Source organism: Erinaceus europaeus, chromosome 11 (assembly GCF_950295315.1).
Source record: "Erinaceus europaeus chromosome 11, mEriEur2.1, whole genome shotgun sequence".
Taxonomy (NCBI): Eukaryota; Metazoa; Chordata; class Mammalia; order Eulipotyphla; family Erinaceidae; genus Erinaceus; species Erinaceus europaeus.
In genome coordinates this window covers 97,971,926-97,987,923 of record NC_080172.1, presented here as the reverse complement: position 1 = coordinate 97,987,923, position 15,998 = coordinate 97,971,926, and the positions used below count along the sequence as shown (strand labels likewise).

The window sequence follows — 15,998 nt, the reverse complement described above, 5'->3', positions numbered from 1 at the left end:
CTTATCTGGGGGCGGGGAGCGGGGAAGAGTACATTAGGAATGATGGAATCTTGCATGCATGAAGGCCCATCAGGCCCTGGTAGAAAAATAGTCTCCATAATCCTGTCCTGCACCCAGTGAAACACTCACGTTGATCATCATCATCATCTTCTTCCTCCTCTTCCTCCTATTCTTCTTCTTTTTCTTCTTCTTCTTCTTCTCCTTCTCCTTCTCCTCCTCCTCCTCTTCCTCCTCCTCCTCCTCCTCCCCCTTCTTCTTCTTTTTGGTAGAATGATAGGTTGGGATAAGATTAAAGTCTTCTTGTCTGAGATGAAGTTTTATCTTCACCTGATAAGTTTTAAGATTTTGAACACAAGAGAAAACTTGATTTGTGGGAGAAGCCTGGCATTTATCTCTGTGTGTGTGGGAATGGGGACAGAGACCTTTGGTGATGGGAGTTGTGAAATGAAACAAAAACAAATAAATAAATAAAAGCAAAGAGAAGAGTGAGAGCGAGAGAGTGGGTTCATAAAACCTTCCACTGCAGATGGGGACTGAGGCCTTGACGCTGGGTTCTAACTCAAGGCAACATGTGTGCTCTGCCAAGCGAACTACTACCATCTGTCCCCTTGAATTAATTTTCTTTTCTTTTTTTTAAAAAAGATATTTATTTATTCCCTTTTGTTGCTCTTGTTGTTTTACTGTTGTAGTTATTATTGTTGTTGTTGTTGCTGTCGTTGGATAGGACAGAGAAAAATGGAGAGAGGAGGGGAAGACAGAAAGGGGGAGAGAAAGATAGACACCTGCAGACCTGCTTCACCGCCTGTGAAGCAACTCCCCTGCAGGTGGGGAGCCAGGGCCTTGAACCGGGATCCTTAAGTTGGTTCTTGTGCTTTGTGCCATGTGCACTACCGCCTGACTCCTCAAATTAATTTTCTTTTTTTAAAAAAAAATATTTTTTAAATTTATTTATTAATGAGAGGGATAGGAGAGAGAGAAAGAACCAGACATCACTCTGGTACATGTGCTGCCAGGGATTGAACTCAGGACCTCATGCTTGAGAGTCCGGCATTTTATCCACTGCGCCACCTCCCAGACCAGCTGATTCACTTCTTTTTTTTTTTCAATTAAAAAAAATATTTATTTATTTTCCCTTTTTGTTGCCCTTGTTTTATTGTTGTAGTTATTATTTGTTGTTGTTATTGATGTTGTTGTTGGATAGGACAGAGAGAAATGGAGAGAGGAGGGGAAGACAGAGAGGGGGAGAGAAAGACAGACACCTGCAGACCTGCTTCACCTCCTGTGAAGCAAACCCTCTGCAGGTGGGGAGTCGGGGCTTGAACCGGGATCCTTACGCCAGTCCTTGTGCCTTGCGCCACGTGCACTTAACCCACTGTGCTACCGCCTGACTCCCCGAATTAATTTTCTTAACATTGCTCACTGAAAGTGCAATACAGGGCTAAACCCTATCCGACAGCTGTTTGAGAATGCTTATGCCAGCTCTACCTATATCCCGGTAGCCAGTTAGAATGAGGGGGTGATGTTTCACTTACAAATCGCAAATTTTCATTTCTTTAGAGATTATATGCATTTCTTCAAGCATGGATCACCCTGATACTTTTTTTTTTCCTTTTGGGATATTTGCCTTTTATTTTTAATTTACCAGCCCTCTTTATGTAGTGATTAATACATGTTTTATCTGATGTGCATGAAGGAATTCTCACTTTATCACTTGCCTTTGCAGTGTGTGTGTGTGTGCTTGTAGTCAGTTTTCCTTATTTGTGGATTTTGCATTTGCAAATTTACCTTCTTAGTAAAATATACTTATAGCTTCAAGCCATTATTTGTGGCATTTTCTAATTTGTGGACACATGCAAAAAAGTGAAAAATTTGAATCAAATGACTTGGGTACACTCAGTTGAGGTCCTACAAGGCAGTTGTCTACTTTACCACTCGAGTGGTATTAACCTGTGCTTGTTTCTGTTTACATTCAGTTCCATATTCCCCACAGCTTTTCTGCATTTAGAGGATGGTTTCCTATTTAAAATGGCTCCTGAGGTAGTGCCAAAGTGCTGCATGGTGTTCCTAAATTAAGAAGGTTGTGTTGGGGTAGACAGCATAACGGTTATGCAAAGAGACACTCATACCTGAGGCTCAGGTTCAGTCCCCACACCACCATAAGTCAGAGTTGAGCACAACCATAAGAAAGTTGTGATGAGGGAGTCAGGCGGTAGTGCAGCGGGTTAAGCGCAGGTGGCGCAAAGTGCAAGGACCACCGTAAGGATCCTAGTTCGAGCCCCCAGCTCCCCACCTGCAGGGGAGTCATTTCACAGGCGGTGAAGCAGGTCTGCATGTGTCTGTCTTTCTCTCCCCCTCTGTCTTTCCCTCCTCTCTCCATTTCTCTCCGTTCTGTCCAATAACAACAATAATAACTACAACACTAAAACAAGGGCAACAAAAGGGAATAAATAAATACTAAGAAAAAAAAAGTAAGAAGGTTGTGATGAGCTTCTATAGAAAAATAATGTCAGATGAACTTGGAAAAAAAAAGAAAAAGAAAGAAAAGAAAAAACTTGATTTATTCACAACTTGTAAAGCTTTTCTTCTATAGATGGGGGCTTGAACCTGGATTCTTGCACATGGTAACGTGTACTTTTTTTTTTTTTAATTTTTTAAAATTTTTTATTTAAGAAAGGATTAGTGAACAAAAGCATAAGGTAGGAGGGGTACAACTCCACACAATTCCCAACACCCAATCTCCATAACCCACCCCCTCCCATGGTAGCTTTCCCATTCTCTATCCCTCTGGGAGCATGGACCCATGGTCGTTGAGGGTTGCAGAAGGTAGAAGGTCTGGCTTCTGTAATTGCTTCCCCGCTGAACATGGGCGTTGACTGGTCGGTCCATAGCCCCAGTGTGCCTCTCTCTTTCCCTAGTAGGGTGTGTCTCTGGGGAAGCTGAGCTCCAGGACACATTGGTGGGGTCTTCAATCCAGGGAAGCCTAGCCAGCATCCTGGTGGCATCTGGAACCTGGTGATTGAAAAGAGAGTTAACATATGAAGCCAAACTGCAAAATATATACCTGAAAGCAGGACTACACTAGAGTTTGCAGTGAGTACCTCCCTAACACTTCCTCTCCACTATTCCAAGCTTGGGATCCATGATTGCTCAACAAATTGTTTGGCTTCATATGGTAACGTGTACTTAACCAGGTGCTCCAACACCCCACCCCCCAGTGACATGGTATTTCCTAGTGTCAATTCTGGCAAACGCTAGGAGAAGAAGAAGTGTCAATTCTGTTTCAAATTTTTAAATCTTACGAGCGCACTAGTAAGATTAAGTTTTTCATTTATAGTTTAGTTTCTATCACTGTTGTAGTTTATGGTGATGTCTCTGAACCTCAGGTCTGTGACTCTCCCTGACCCTGTAGGGTCAAATCTTGTTACTTCCAAAATGAAATATAAATTATTCTAATTGATAATATTGTGAACTCCTTCCTAAAGTCCTATTAAAATAACCTCTCAGGGCTAGGGAAATAGCATAATATTTTTGCAAAATACTTTCATGCGTGAAGCTCTGAGGTCACAGGTTCCATCCCCACCATCAACATAAGCCAGAACAGAGCAGTGCTCTGGTTTCTCTCACTCTCTTTGTATCTGTGTCTCTCTCATTAAAATAAATCAATAAAAAAATTTAAAACCCTCTATGTGTAAGTATATAGACAGTAAATAAAAATTAAACATTTTTTCTAACCTAAGGATTTATATCTTTTTTTTTTTTTTACTTACCTATTACTATTGTTACTAAGGATTTTAAAATACCAAGTAATGCAGCATTAAAAACTCCTATGGTTGCTGTATTTGATGACTTGGACATAGAAGTGGAAGAAGAAGATGAACTTAAGGCAAGAGGTAAAAAAAATAAATAAAATTCAATATAATGCTCATTTATATGACACCTTCTTTAAGAAACTGTGTAGAATTTTCAGAATCTAGAGGTAAAAGGGATGCTATAGATAGTTACCAAAAAAAGTGTGTGTGTGGGGGAATATTGTGAAATTTAGCCTAGATAATGGTATTTATTAAAAAGGAAACTGACAGTTTTAAGTGACACTTGGTTTCTTTCCACTGTGTTTACTAAAGCCTCATAATCTCTACTATAAACTACCTGTGTTTATTTTAGTACAAATGTTCTGTTTTATAATTGATCAAAAGGAATTTTAATCCTATAAGTACATACTTAAGTCATTATCTGAAAAAATATTTTGGAGTAAGTTTGACGTCTTGGATTGCTCAAATAGCTCTTTTATATTTCTTTAACAAAGTTTGGGAACCATAATGTGCATCATAAGTAGCTGCATATTTACTAAGCATATAATTGAGTCATTGTGTTACTGACTTATGATGTAACATAATTTTTCTTAATAGGTCTTACAGGTTTAAAAAATATCGGGAATACTTGTTATATGAATGCAGCTTTGCAGGCTCTTTCCAATTGGTAGGTATAAGAATTACTTATTGGGAGCTGGGCAGTAGGTAGTGCAGCGGGTTAAGTGTAGGTGGCACAAAGTGCAAGGACCGGCCCAAGGATCCCGGTTCAAGCCCCTGGCTCCCCACCTGCAGGGGAATCACTCACAGGTGGTGAAGCAGGTCTGTAGGTGTCTATCTTTCTCTCCCCCTCTCTGTCTTCCCATCCTCTCTCTGTTTCTCTCTGTCCTATCCAACAATGATGACATCAATAACAACAATAATAACTACAACAGTAAAACAACAAGGGCAACAAAAGGGAATAAATATTTAAAGAAAAAGAATTACTTATTGTTTCATCTATATTGTTTAAAAATATTTATGTCTTTATATTTGTATATGGAGAAAGAGACATATAGACAGACAGACACTGTATGTTAGGTAGGTCAGGGCAGCACTCTGGCATCTGTGAGGATCTTGTGCTGGTAAGTCTAGAGCTCTACTGCTGTGCCATCTCCAGAGCTGCTGTTTGTAGCATCTTTTTTCTTTCTTTCAGATTTATGTATTTATTATGAGAGAGAGAATGAAAGGGAAAGGATTAGAGCACTGCTTAAATTCTAGGATAAGTTGGTGTGGGGGATTGAACCTGTAGCCTTGGGGGTCTTAGGCAAACAAGTTGTTGCTCTACTAAGCTGAACTATCTATCACCTGTCTCTGCTTGTGAAGGTTTTTGTTTGTTTGTTTGTTTGTTTTGTTTTTGAGAGAAACAAATTCGGGCAGGGGGAGGAAGATAGAGAGGGAGACGCCTGTAGCAGTACTTCACCACTCATGAAGCTTCCCCTGCAGGTGCAGGAGGGGACTGGGGTTTGAATCTGTAGGCTTGGTAATGTGTTTACTCAACTCATGTTTTACTACCCGGCATATCTATGTAGTGTTTTAAAGTCCCTCTTGAGCAGAAAACCATCGTGTTGTATGCTAATAAACAAAGTGAAAAGAGAAAAGGAGAAATACATATAACATCAATATGGGAATGAACCATCTAGTTCTATTAGCAAACGGAATCCAATCAACCTCGTGGCTGACCTTTATTTCAGCCCACAACACATTGGTGTTTTGCTTTCAAACTTTATGAAATATCCCCACTTAGAAAATTTTGTGGATTGGGTTAGGGAGATAGCATAGTGGTTATACAAAAAGATTTTTTTGCCTAAGGCACCAAAAAACGCAGGTTCAATCCTCAGCCTAACTGTAATCTAGAACTGAGCATTGCTGTGGTGTTTAAAACACACACACACACACACACTCTCTCTCTCTGTCTCTCTCTCTCTCTCTCTCTCTCGGAAAAAGGAAATTATAAGGATTAACTAAAGCTAAGTATTTAAATATTCTCAAAAAAGTTATTTCCTCTTTCTCATAAAATATAAGTTGCTAGCTTGTCACCAGGTGGATAACATAGCACTTGTGGGAAGATAGGTAACAAGAGGGAGAGCAAATTCCATTGAATACAAGATCTTATACATGTTAAATTTGTCTGTGATAGCAGTCAGTCTGGAAGATTTTTTTTTTTTGATTTTTTAAAATTTCTTTATATTTATTTTCTTTTTGATGCCCTTGTTTTTATTGTTGTAGTTGTTGTTATTGATGTCATTGTTGTTGCATAAGACAGAGAGAAATGGAGAGAGGAGGGGAAGACAGAGATGGGGAGAGAAAGACACCTGCAGACCTGCTTCACCGATTGTGAAGCGACTCCCCTGCAGGTAGGGAGCCAGGAGCTCGAACCGGGATCCTTATTCCAGTCCTTGCGCTTTGCGCCACATGCGCTTATCCCGCTGCACTGTCACCTGTCTTCCTGTAAGATGTTTATGGTGCTAGAGCCTCATGCATGCCTGATTCTACCACTCTGAAGCCCAGGTTTTCATTGTTTTTACTTTACATATAGGGGAGGGGGGAGAAGAGGAGGAGGAGAAAAGATACCACAGCACTGCACCACCGTTCATGGAGTTTCCCCCAGCACTCCCTGTGATGTATGACATTCCATGTGGTGCTGTGGCTCAACCCCAGGGTTTTCTGCATAAGACAGGAGCCTCCTGGAGTGGTCTGGGAGGTGGTACAGTAGATAAAGTATTGGATTGGACTGGACTCTCAAACATGAGGTCCTGAGTTCACTTTCCGCCAGCACATGTGCCAGAGTGATGTCTGGTGTTCTCTCTCTCTCTCTCATACTGTCTTCTTCATGCATAAATAAATGAAACCTTAAAAAAAAAAAAAAAGAGTGCTAATGGATAAATTCTCTCCTGGTCCTTATGCCTGGAATTTAAATGGAATGCTTTTTTTTTTAATTATCTTTTTCTATTGGATAGAGACAGGTAAAAATCGAGAAGAAAGGGGGTGATAGAGAGGGAGAGAGACAGAGAGACATCTGCAGGCCTACTTCACCACTTATGAAGCTTTCCCTCTACAGGTGGGGACCAGGGGATCAAACCTGGGTCCTTGTGCACTGTAATATGTGCGCTCAACCAGGTGCGCCACCAGCTGGCCCCGGATTGTTTGCTTTTATAAAGTTGACTGTGGTCAGCAGTAGATAGCATAATGGTTACTCAAAGAGACTCTCATGCCTGAGGCTCCAAAGTTCCAGGTTCAGTCCCCTGCACCACCATAAGCCAGAGCTGAGCAGTGCTCTGGTAAAAAAAACGAAAACAAAATCAATAAAGTTGACCGTCACTGGCATGTGTGAAAATTTAAGCTCATTGAGGGAAAACAGTATATAGGGAAGAGAAGAGAAACCTTAGTATCAATTCATGAAGAACCTTGGTCTGTAGGTGTCTCATAGGAGCAGTAAAGAGGGAAAAGAAGTGCCAGAGATATTAAAAAAAAAAAAAAGTAGAAATGTTTATTGCATCGGTCAAGAGAAGAGTTGCTGAAGGGGACAAGTCACCTATGACAAGTTGCTGAGGGGAACCTGAAAGGTGTTGCTTTGGACTCTGATGCGGCGGGAACAGTCTTCACTTGAGAGAATCGAGCATGAATATGAAGAAATGTGAAACTGTAAAAGGGAGCAAAAAAGGAGTAGTTAGAGGGCTGTATGTGCTGTCAGTTCAATGAGTGAGTATCAGTGAAAGTTAAGATTACTTCCACTCTGACATTTTTCTTTTTTTTAATTAGCCCACCTTTGACCCAGTTTTTTCTTGATTGTGGAGGACTGGCTCGAACAGATAAGAAACCTGCCATTTGCAAAAGTTATCTCAAGCTGATGACAGAGCTGTGGCATAAGAGCAGGTATGTATTTAAGATATGTATCCTTTAAAATATTTATGGTATTTATCTTTCTTTTTACCAGAGCACTGCTCAACTCGGGCTTATGGTGGTTGGGGGATGGAACCTGGGATTTTAGAGCCTCAGGAATGAGGGTCTCTTTGTATAACCATTATGCTATCTATCCCCCCCCAGATATTTTATCTATTTAAGAAATTTTAAAACCTATATTTTACTTTGTTTTTTCTTTTTTTTTTTTTTTGCCTGCAGGGTTATTGCTGGGCTCAGTGCCTGCAGTATGAACCCACTGCTCCTGGAGGCCATTTTTTTCTCCTTTTGTTGCCCTTTTTTTCCCCAATCATTGTTGTAGTTTTTATTATTGTTGTTATTGCTGTCACTGTTGGGTAAGACAGAGAGAAATGGAGAGAGGAGGGGAAGACAGAGAGGAGGAGAGAAAGATAACACCTGTATACCTGCTTCACCGCCTGTAAAGTGACCCCACCCTGCAGGTGGGGAGCTGGGGGCTTGAACCGGGTTCCTTACACAAGTCCCACCTGACCCCCTTTAATTTGTTTATTATGAGAGAGAGAGACAGTGAATGAGTGACCAGAATTATTCTGCTCTGGCATATGGTGGTAGCAAGGATTCAATTTATAGCCTTTGAGGCCTCAAGCATTCAAATTGGTGCTCTAATAGACAGGTATATTTTTAATGAAAATCATAAAAGTTTTTTTTTAAAAATTGCAGATTTTTAAAAAATATTTATTTATTCCCTTTTGTTGCCCTTGTTATTCTGTTGTTGTGTTATTATTGTCATTGTTGTTGGATAGGACAGAGAGAAATGAGGAGAGGGGGAGAGAAAGACACCTGCAGACTTGCTTCACTGCCTGTGAAACAACCCTCCTGCAGGTGGGGATCCGGGGGCTCGAACTGGGATGCATACACCAGTCCTTGCGCTTTGTGCCACCTGCACTTAACCCGCTGTGCTGCTGCCCGACTTTCAGATTCTTTTTTTTCTTTTTTAAATATTTTTATTTATTTATTCCCTTTTGTTGCCCTTGTTGTTTATTGTTGTAGTTATTATTGTTGTTGTCGTCGTTGTTGGATAGGACAGAGAGAAATGGAGAGAGGAGGGGAAGACAGAGGGGGAGAGAAAGATAGACACCTGCAGACCCGCTTCACCGCCTGTGAAGCGACTCCCCTGCAGGTGGGGAGCCGGGGTTCGAACCGGGATCCTTATGCCGGTCCTTGTGCTTTGCGCCACCTGCGCTTAACCCGCTGCGCTACAGCCCGACTCCCTCAGATTCTTTTATAGAATTGAAAAAAGCCAAAGAGAAACAGATTTGAACTGAACACCTAACTGAAGTATCTGCACTGAAGATAAAAAATGTTGAACTGCTAAAGCTGCTGTTGATAAAACTTGAATCAGGAGTAGGCATTTCCACAGTGCTAAAATAAGACCATAGGTATTCATTAATGTTCACTTTGTGCTTGTTTATTTGCTCTAAAGTATAGCGTTAGGGAAGTAACTGCTTGTGATAACACTTTTCTACTTTTGTTTTAGAACTGCTACAAGATTCCTTTTACTGTTAGTGCTTTTCCATGGTTCCTAAGAACCACCTATAAGAAAGCAATCATGTGATGATGTTTGTTTTTTAAGATCTTGTTTTAAAAATTTTTTTTAAATAGTTATTTATTTTCCCTTTTGTTGCCCTTGTTGTTTAACATTGTTGTCATTATTGATGTCATTGTTGTTGGATAGGACAGAGAGAAATGGAGAGAGGAGGGGAAGGCAGAGGGGGAGAGAGACTGACACCTGCAGACCTGCTTCACCGCCTGTGAAGCGACTCCCCTGCAAGTGGGGAGCCAGGGGGCTCGAACCAGGATCCTTAATGCTGGTCCTTGCACTTTGCGCCATGTGTGCTTAACCCACTGCGCCACCGCCCGACTCCCAAGATCTTGATTTTTGTGCAAGACTTGAGCTTTTATTATTTTTTATTGCCACCCGGGTTATTACTAAGGCTCATTGCCAACATGATGTATCCACCACTTCCAGCAACCATTTTTTTCCTTTTTTTTCACTGTGTGGGACAGAGAGATTGAGGGGAGAGAGACAGAACGGGAGAATGAAAGAGAGACACTTACAAATGTGCTTCACTGCTCATGGAGCTCGTCCCTTGTAGGTGGGGAGTGGAGGTTTGAAACCGGGTGCTTGCACTTGATACTAGATGTGCCACCACTTGGCCGCCAGATATTTGACATCTTGATCAAGCTTTAGCATTTGAGATAATCTTATTCCTTATTAATAGTATTTTTCTTAAGTTAAAAATTTGTTGTTAGTGTGAGTTTAGTCTGCTAGGAAGACAGGATGTTTTGATTCTATTTCTTTTTGACCAGAGCACTGTTTGATTCTGGTTCATGGCGTTGCCTGGGATTGAACCTAGGGCTTCTGAGCCTCTGACATGAGAGTCTGTTGCACATACTGCTTTACTTTCTCCCCAGCCCAAAAGACAGTGATTTTAAAGAGATCTTTCAGGGACTGAAGACTTCCTAATTTAAGATTTAGAATCCTCTATTATCATTTTATATACTGTTCAGTGCTGACGAGAGTACTAAAATTTCTAAATTCCTGGGCTGGCAAAATAGCTCTCTTGGTAGTGTACTATTTTGCTTTGTTGATGACCCAGGTTTGAGTTCGGCCCCCACTTAATTGCAGGAAACTTTGGTGCTGTGGTCTTTTTCACTTATTATTTATTTATCTAAAATAAATAAATAAATTCATTTCTGCACAGCTATAACTACCTCTTAATAGCTGATTTCAAGCTTCTTTGCTTTGAAATTGAACTATAGATTTAAAAAATATTTTCCTTTTTGTTGCCCTTGTTTTTTATTGTTATTATAGTTATTGTTGTTGTTATTGATGTCATCATTGTTAGATAGGACAGAAAGAAATGGAGAGAGGTAGGGAAGACAGAGGGGGGAGAGAAAGATAGACACCTGCAGACCTGCTTCACCACTGAAGCAACTCCCCTACATGTGGGGAGCCAGGGTCTCAAACCAGCATCCTTATCTCTTCCTTGTGCTTTACTCCACCTGCGCTTAACCCACTGCACTTCCTCCCGACTCCCTGAACTGTAGATTGTATATTTCAGAAAATCTTTTTCAGGACTATTATTGTACAGAATTCTAAGAAGTTAAATCTCATGTGTTTGATTTACATTTCATTCCTGTTTCTGTGAGTGTTGATGAGTGATTAAATTTTTTTTCTGTAAATTTTAATTTCATTTAAATTTCACTTGGCACATGCACCAACTTGTGTGTTTGAGAATATTTCTGAGATATATTTTATAGAATACTCTTAAATAAAAAGTATACTCTTAAATCACTAATCAAACATAAAAAACAAATATTGGAACGAAATTTAAAAATATCTAGCATATAGTGAGTCAACATGTTAATTTTTAGTTACTGTAGTACAGATATTTTATTTTATGCTTCCAGGGTTATAGCTGGGGCTCAGTGCCTGCCTGCCTTATGAATCCACTGCTCCTGGAGGCCATTTTTTCCCCCATTTTTGTTGCCCTTATTGTTGTTGTTGTTGGGTAGGACAGAGAGAAATGGAGAGAGGAGAGGAAGACAGAGAAGGAAAGCAAGAGAGAGACACCTGCAGACCTGCTTCACTGCTAGTGAAGCGACCTCCCTGTAGGTGGGGAGCCGGGGCTTGAGCAGGGATCCTTACACCCGTCCTTGTGCGCTTGACCTGCTGTGCTACCGCCGTCTCCCAGTACAGATATTTTAGATGATGAAAATATGACTGTCATGCCTATGCCGCTGCATTTCTACTGAGAAACTCTTTCTTTTTCTTTTGTTTTCAATTAAGGTAGAGACAGAGGAAGAGAGGCAGAGAGAGGAGAAATACCATAATGCCATATATGCATGGTGGTGCTTGCTCCCATGAGGTGCTGGGACTCGAACCTGGGTCCTTGTGGATGATACATGTGTGCTTTACTGTGTGATAAGTCTCCTGACCCAGCAACTTTCAAGTAATGCTGTGATTATAAGTATTTTTGAAAAAGTGTACAGTAGAGCACGGACATTTCACAAGGGAGGAGAGGAGAGCCATGAAATATACCGGAGTTATTTGGGAACTGATGTAGAGGGTAGAGCCTAGAGATTAAAAAGCTTAAAGGTCGGTTTGAGTCCCCCGCTCCCCACCTGCAGGGGATTCGCTTAAAGGTTGGTGAAGCAGGTCTGCAGGTGTCTTTCTCTTCCCCCTCTCTGTCTTCCCATCTTTTCTCCATTTCTCTCTGTTCTATCCAAGAACAATGACAGCAGTGGCAACAATAACAACAAGGACAAGAAAATAGGAAAGACAGTCTCCAGGAGCAGTGGATTTGTAGTGCAGGCGCGAGTTTGATTCCTACTATCTCATGTATCACTGATCCCCTTATAATCTCCTCTTGGTAAATAAAGAAATCTTAAAGGAAGTAAAATACAGCATAGATATCCGTAGTAAGTAGTTATGGTGAGCCTTGATATATAATATTATCAATTTTGAATGATTTTAAACATTTGTAGACTAAACCTTATTTAAATTCTTGATTGCTGATTTTTAAAATAAAAACTCAAAACCAGGGGCAGCATACTGGTTATTCAAAAGGCATTCACGCCTGAGACTCTTGAGATCCCAGTTTCAGTCCCCAGCACCACCATAAGCCAGAGCTGAGCAGTGCTTTGGTAGTTCTTTCTCTGTATCTTTCTCATTTAACATGTAAATAATAAGAAAAAACCCTAAAAACAAGAAAAAGTTAAAAATAATTGTCGGGGTTATCGTCTGGGGTCTGCCTGCATTTATACTACTACAGGTGGTCGGTCGGTCTTTCTCTCCCTCCCTTCTTTCTTCCCTCTCTTCTCTCTCCCACCCTCCCTCTTTTTTGGTAGAGGGTGAGAGTTAAGGATAGGCACTGCTTATGAGCGCCAGGTGGTGCACCTGGTTGAGTGCACATGTCACAATGTGCAAGAACCTGGGTTCGAGCCCCTGGTCCCTACCTACAGGGGGAAAGCTTCACAAGTGGTGACACAGTGCTGCAGGCGTCTCTCTGTCTTTCTCCCTGTCTGTCTTCCCCTTTCCCTCTCAATTTCTGGTTGTCTCTGCTATCCAATAAGCAAATAAAGATAATAAAATTAGTGGTCCGGGAGGTGGTGCAGTGGCTAAAGCATTAGACTCTCAAGCATGAAGTCCTGAGTTCAGTCCCTGGCAGCACATGTACCAGAGTGATGTCTGGCTCTTTCTCTTTCCTCCTATGGTTCTCATTAATAAATAAATAAAATCTTTAAAAAAAATTAAAGGGTGATGGGTAGATAGCATAATGGTTATGCAAACAGACTCTCATGTCTCAGGCTCCAAAGTCCCAGGTTCAATCCCCACACCACCATAAGCCAGAGCTGAACATTGCTCTGGTTAAAATAATAATAGTAATAATAATAATTTTAAAAGAGAGAGGGAGAGACACTGCTTATGAAGCCTGAAAGTTTCCCATGCTATTGCTTCTCTATGGTGGCGGCTGGGGGCTCGACCACAGGTTCCCACACATGGAATGGGCCTTCTGCTGAGTGGTGAGCAATCTCCTAGTCCCCAAAGTAAATGAATTGCTTATTAAAAATGTTTTCTCCTTCAGACCAGGATCTGTTGTGCCTACTAATCTGTTTCAAGGAATCAAAACTGTAAATCCTACTTTTCGTGGTTATTCTCAGCAGGTCAGTCTTTATTGCTTTTCATTCATGATGTGAATCTTGAATAAACTTGCAAAATATTATTATGCTCTTATTGTATTTCTTCCATTATAATTGAGTTGTCCGTTTTAAAGGCAGCTGTACTTATATTTTTATTTACCAAAAATAACCCTTTGTCATTTTTTTTTTTTTGCTTATAATTTTAGTTTTTCATTTTTCTGGAATTAAAAAAAATTGGAGTGGGTAGATAAATTATTTCTTCTGTTGCTTTTAATTTTGAAAATTCCACAATGAGAGATGAATTTTTACCTATCTTTTTATACTTTAATTTTGAAAATTTTATTCTTTAGTATATCAGCTATTTATTTTATAGTAAGATTTCAGATTTTACAAGTGACTAAGAAATTGCACTAAACTAAAATTTAAGAATGTTCTTATCTGAGTTAACATTTTTACTAATTTTATACTTTCATTAATATTTAAGTTTCCTGACTTTCTAATAAATTTCATTAACTTTTTATTTATTATTATTAGTACCAATGGTAGTTGTAATTTGCTTTTTTCCTCCTCAGCTCTGGTTTATGGTAATGCTAGGGACTAAACCTGGAATTTCTGATACCTTAGTGAAGAAAATTAGTTACAGTGATCTGGAAAGTGGTGCAGTGGATAAAGCATCAGACTCTCAAGCCTGAGGTCCTGAGTTCCCAGCAGCACATGCACCAGAGTGATATCTGGCTCTTTCTCTCTCCTCCTGTGTTTCTCATTAATAAATAAATAAAATCTTTAAAAACAGAAAATTAGTTATATATACTGATGGTGCTAACTCCCAAGCCCTACTGTAGCTTCTTATATAATTGCTTTAATGTGGAACTGGGACCTGATTTCACTGTTCTGAACACTTTTTCATTTATGTACAGACATAAAGAAGGCAACCTTCCTGTAGTGCAATAGCCTTGCTCATGTGGTGCTGGGGCTCAAATCTGGGCCATGAATATGGCAAAACAGGTGTCTCTACCCAGTGAACTCTCCCTCTAGCCCTATAAATTATCTTTTAGGGGCGTCTGACGGTAATGCAGTGGCCTAAGCACAGGTGGCGCAAAGTGCAAGTACAGGCGTAAGGATCCCAGTTCGAGCCCCCAGCTCCCCACGTACAAGGGAGTTGCTTCACAAGTGGTGAAGCAGGTCTGCAGGTGTCTATCTTTCTCTCCCCCTCTCTGTCTTCCCCTCCTCTCTCTATTTCTCTCTGTCTTATCCAACAATGATGACATCAATAACAACAATAATAACTACAGCAGCAATAAAAAACAATAAGGGCGACGAGGGAAAATAAATTAAAAATTATCTTTTTTGTTTATTTTTATTTATTTTTTATTTTTGCCTCCAGGGTTATTGCTGGGGCTTGGTGCTTGCAGTACGTACGAATCCACTGCTCCTGGAGGTTATATTTTCCCTTTTGTTGCCCTAGTTGTTTATTGCTGTTGTTATTGCTGTCATTGTTGGAGAGGAGAGAGCGAAATGGAGAGAGGAGGGGAAGAAAGGGGGAGACAAAGACAGAACCTGCAGACCTGCTTCACCACTTTTGAAGCGAAACTCCTGCAGGTGGGGAGCCAGGGGCTTGAACTGGTATCTTTACGCAGTCCTCGTGCTTTGTACCACTTGAGCTTTTAACTCACTGCATTACTGCCTGTCCCTCCCCAATTTTTTTTTTAAGTTTATGCCTTTTTTTTTTTTCAATTTTTTAAAATACTTATTTTCCCTTTTGTTTGCCCTCTCCTTTTTTCTATTGCTGCTGTAGTTGTTGCTATTGATGTCGTCATTGTTAGGACAGAGAGAAATGGAGGGAGGAGGGGAAGACGGGGGAGGGAGAGAGACACCTGCAGACCTGCTTCACCGCCTGTGAAGAGATTCCCTGCAGGTGCGGAGCTGGGGGGGCGCAAACCGGGATCCTTAGGCTGCTCAGTCCTTGTGCTTTGCGCCACTTGTGCTGAACCCACTGCGCTACTGCCCCCCCCAAATTATATTTTAATATTAAGACCTAAGCTTCACATTTCTGTTTTTTCAAACAGTATGTTTTCCCCTGAAAATTTTTATTTGTGTATTTATTTATTTTTATTATGAACTATTTTTGATTACTGGGGTTTGGTGCCATCACTATGAATCCACTGCTTCTGGTAGCCTTTTTTTTTCTGTTTTATTTCATAGGACAGAGAGAAATTGAGAGAGGAGTGGGAGATAAAGAGGGTGAGAGAAAGATAGACATTTACAGACCTGCTTCACTGCTTGGGAAGCATCCCCCCTTCAGGTGTGAGGTGGGGGCTTAAACCTGGGTCCTTACGCATAGGGATGTTTGTATCAACCGGGTGCCCGACATCCTGGCCCCCTGCAGATATTTTTCAGTGCCAATCCCTGGAACACTAATGTTTGTGATTTGGGACCTATGAATTTGTTTTTTTCAATAAGCGTTCTTAGCTGATCAGAGTTTTTTCTTTGAGATTTAAGATCGGATAAAGCTTTAAGCCAAACTTGTGAAGTACATAAGTTGAGATCGTCTGTTTGAATTTAATTTTC

General features: G+C 40.5%; 1 protein-coding gene across 2 annotated transcripts in view; it reads left to right on the top strand.

The window, feature by feature from the left end:
- USP33 (ubiquitin specific peptidase 33) overlaps positions 1-15,998 on the top strand; it is a 65,696-nt gene that overhangs the window by 16,144 nt on the left and 33,554 nt on the right. The window contains exons 6-9 of one of the 2 annotated variants that reach the window (XM_060202202.1): positions 3,788-3,890; positions 4,407-4,476; positions 7,608-7,721; positions 13,376-13,454. In XM_060202202.1, the coding sequence (XP_060058185.1) occupies positions 3,788-3,890; positions 4,407-4,476; positions 7,608-7,721; positions 13,376-13,454 (366 nt within the window). The remainder of the gene's footprint in view (positions 1-3,787; positions 3,891-4,406; positions 4,477-7,607; positions 7,722-13,375; positions 13,455-15,998) is intronic. The other variant, XM_060202203.1, reaches the window with a different exon arrangement.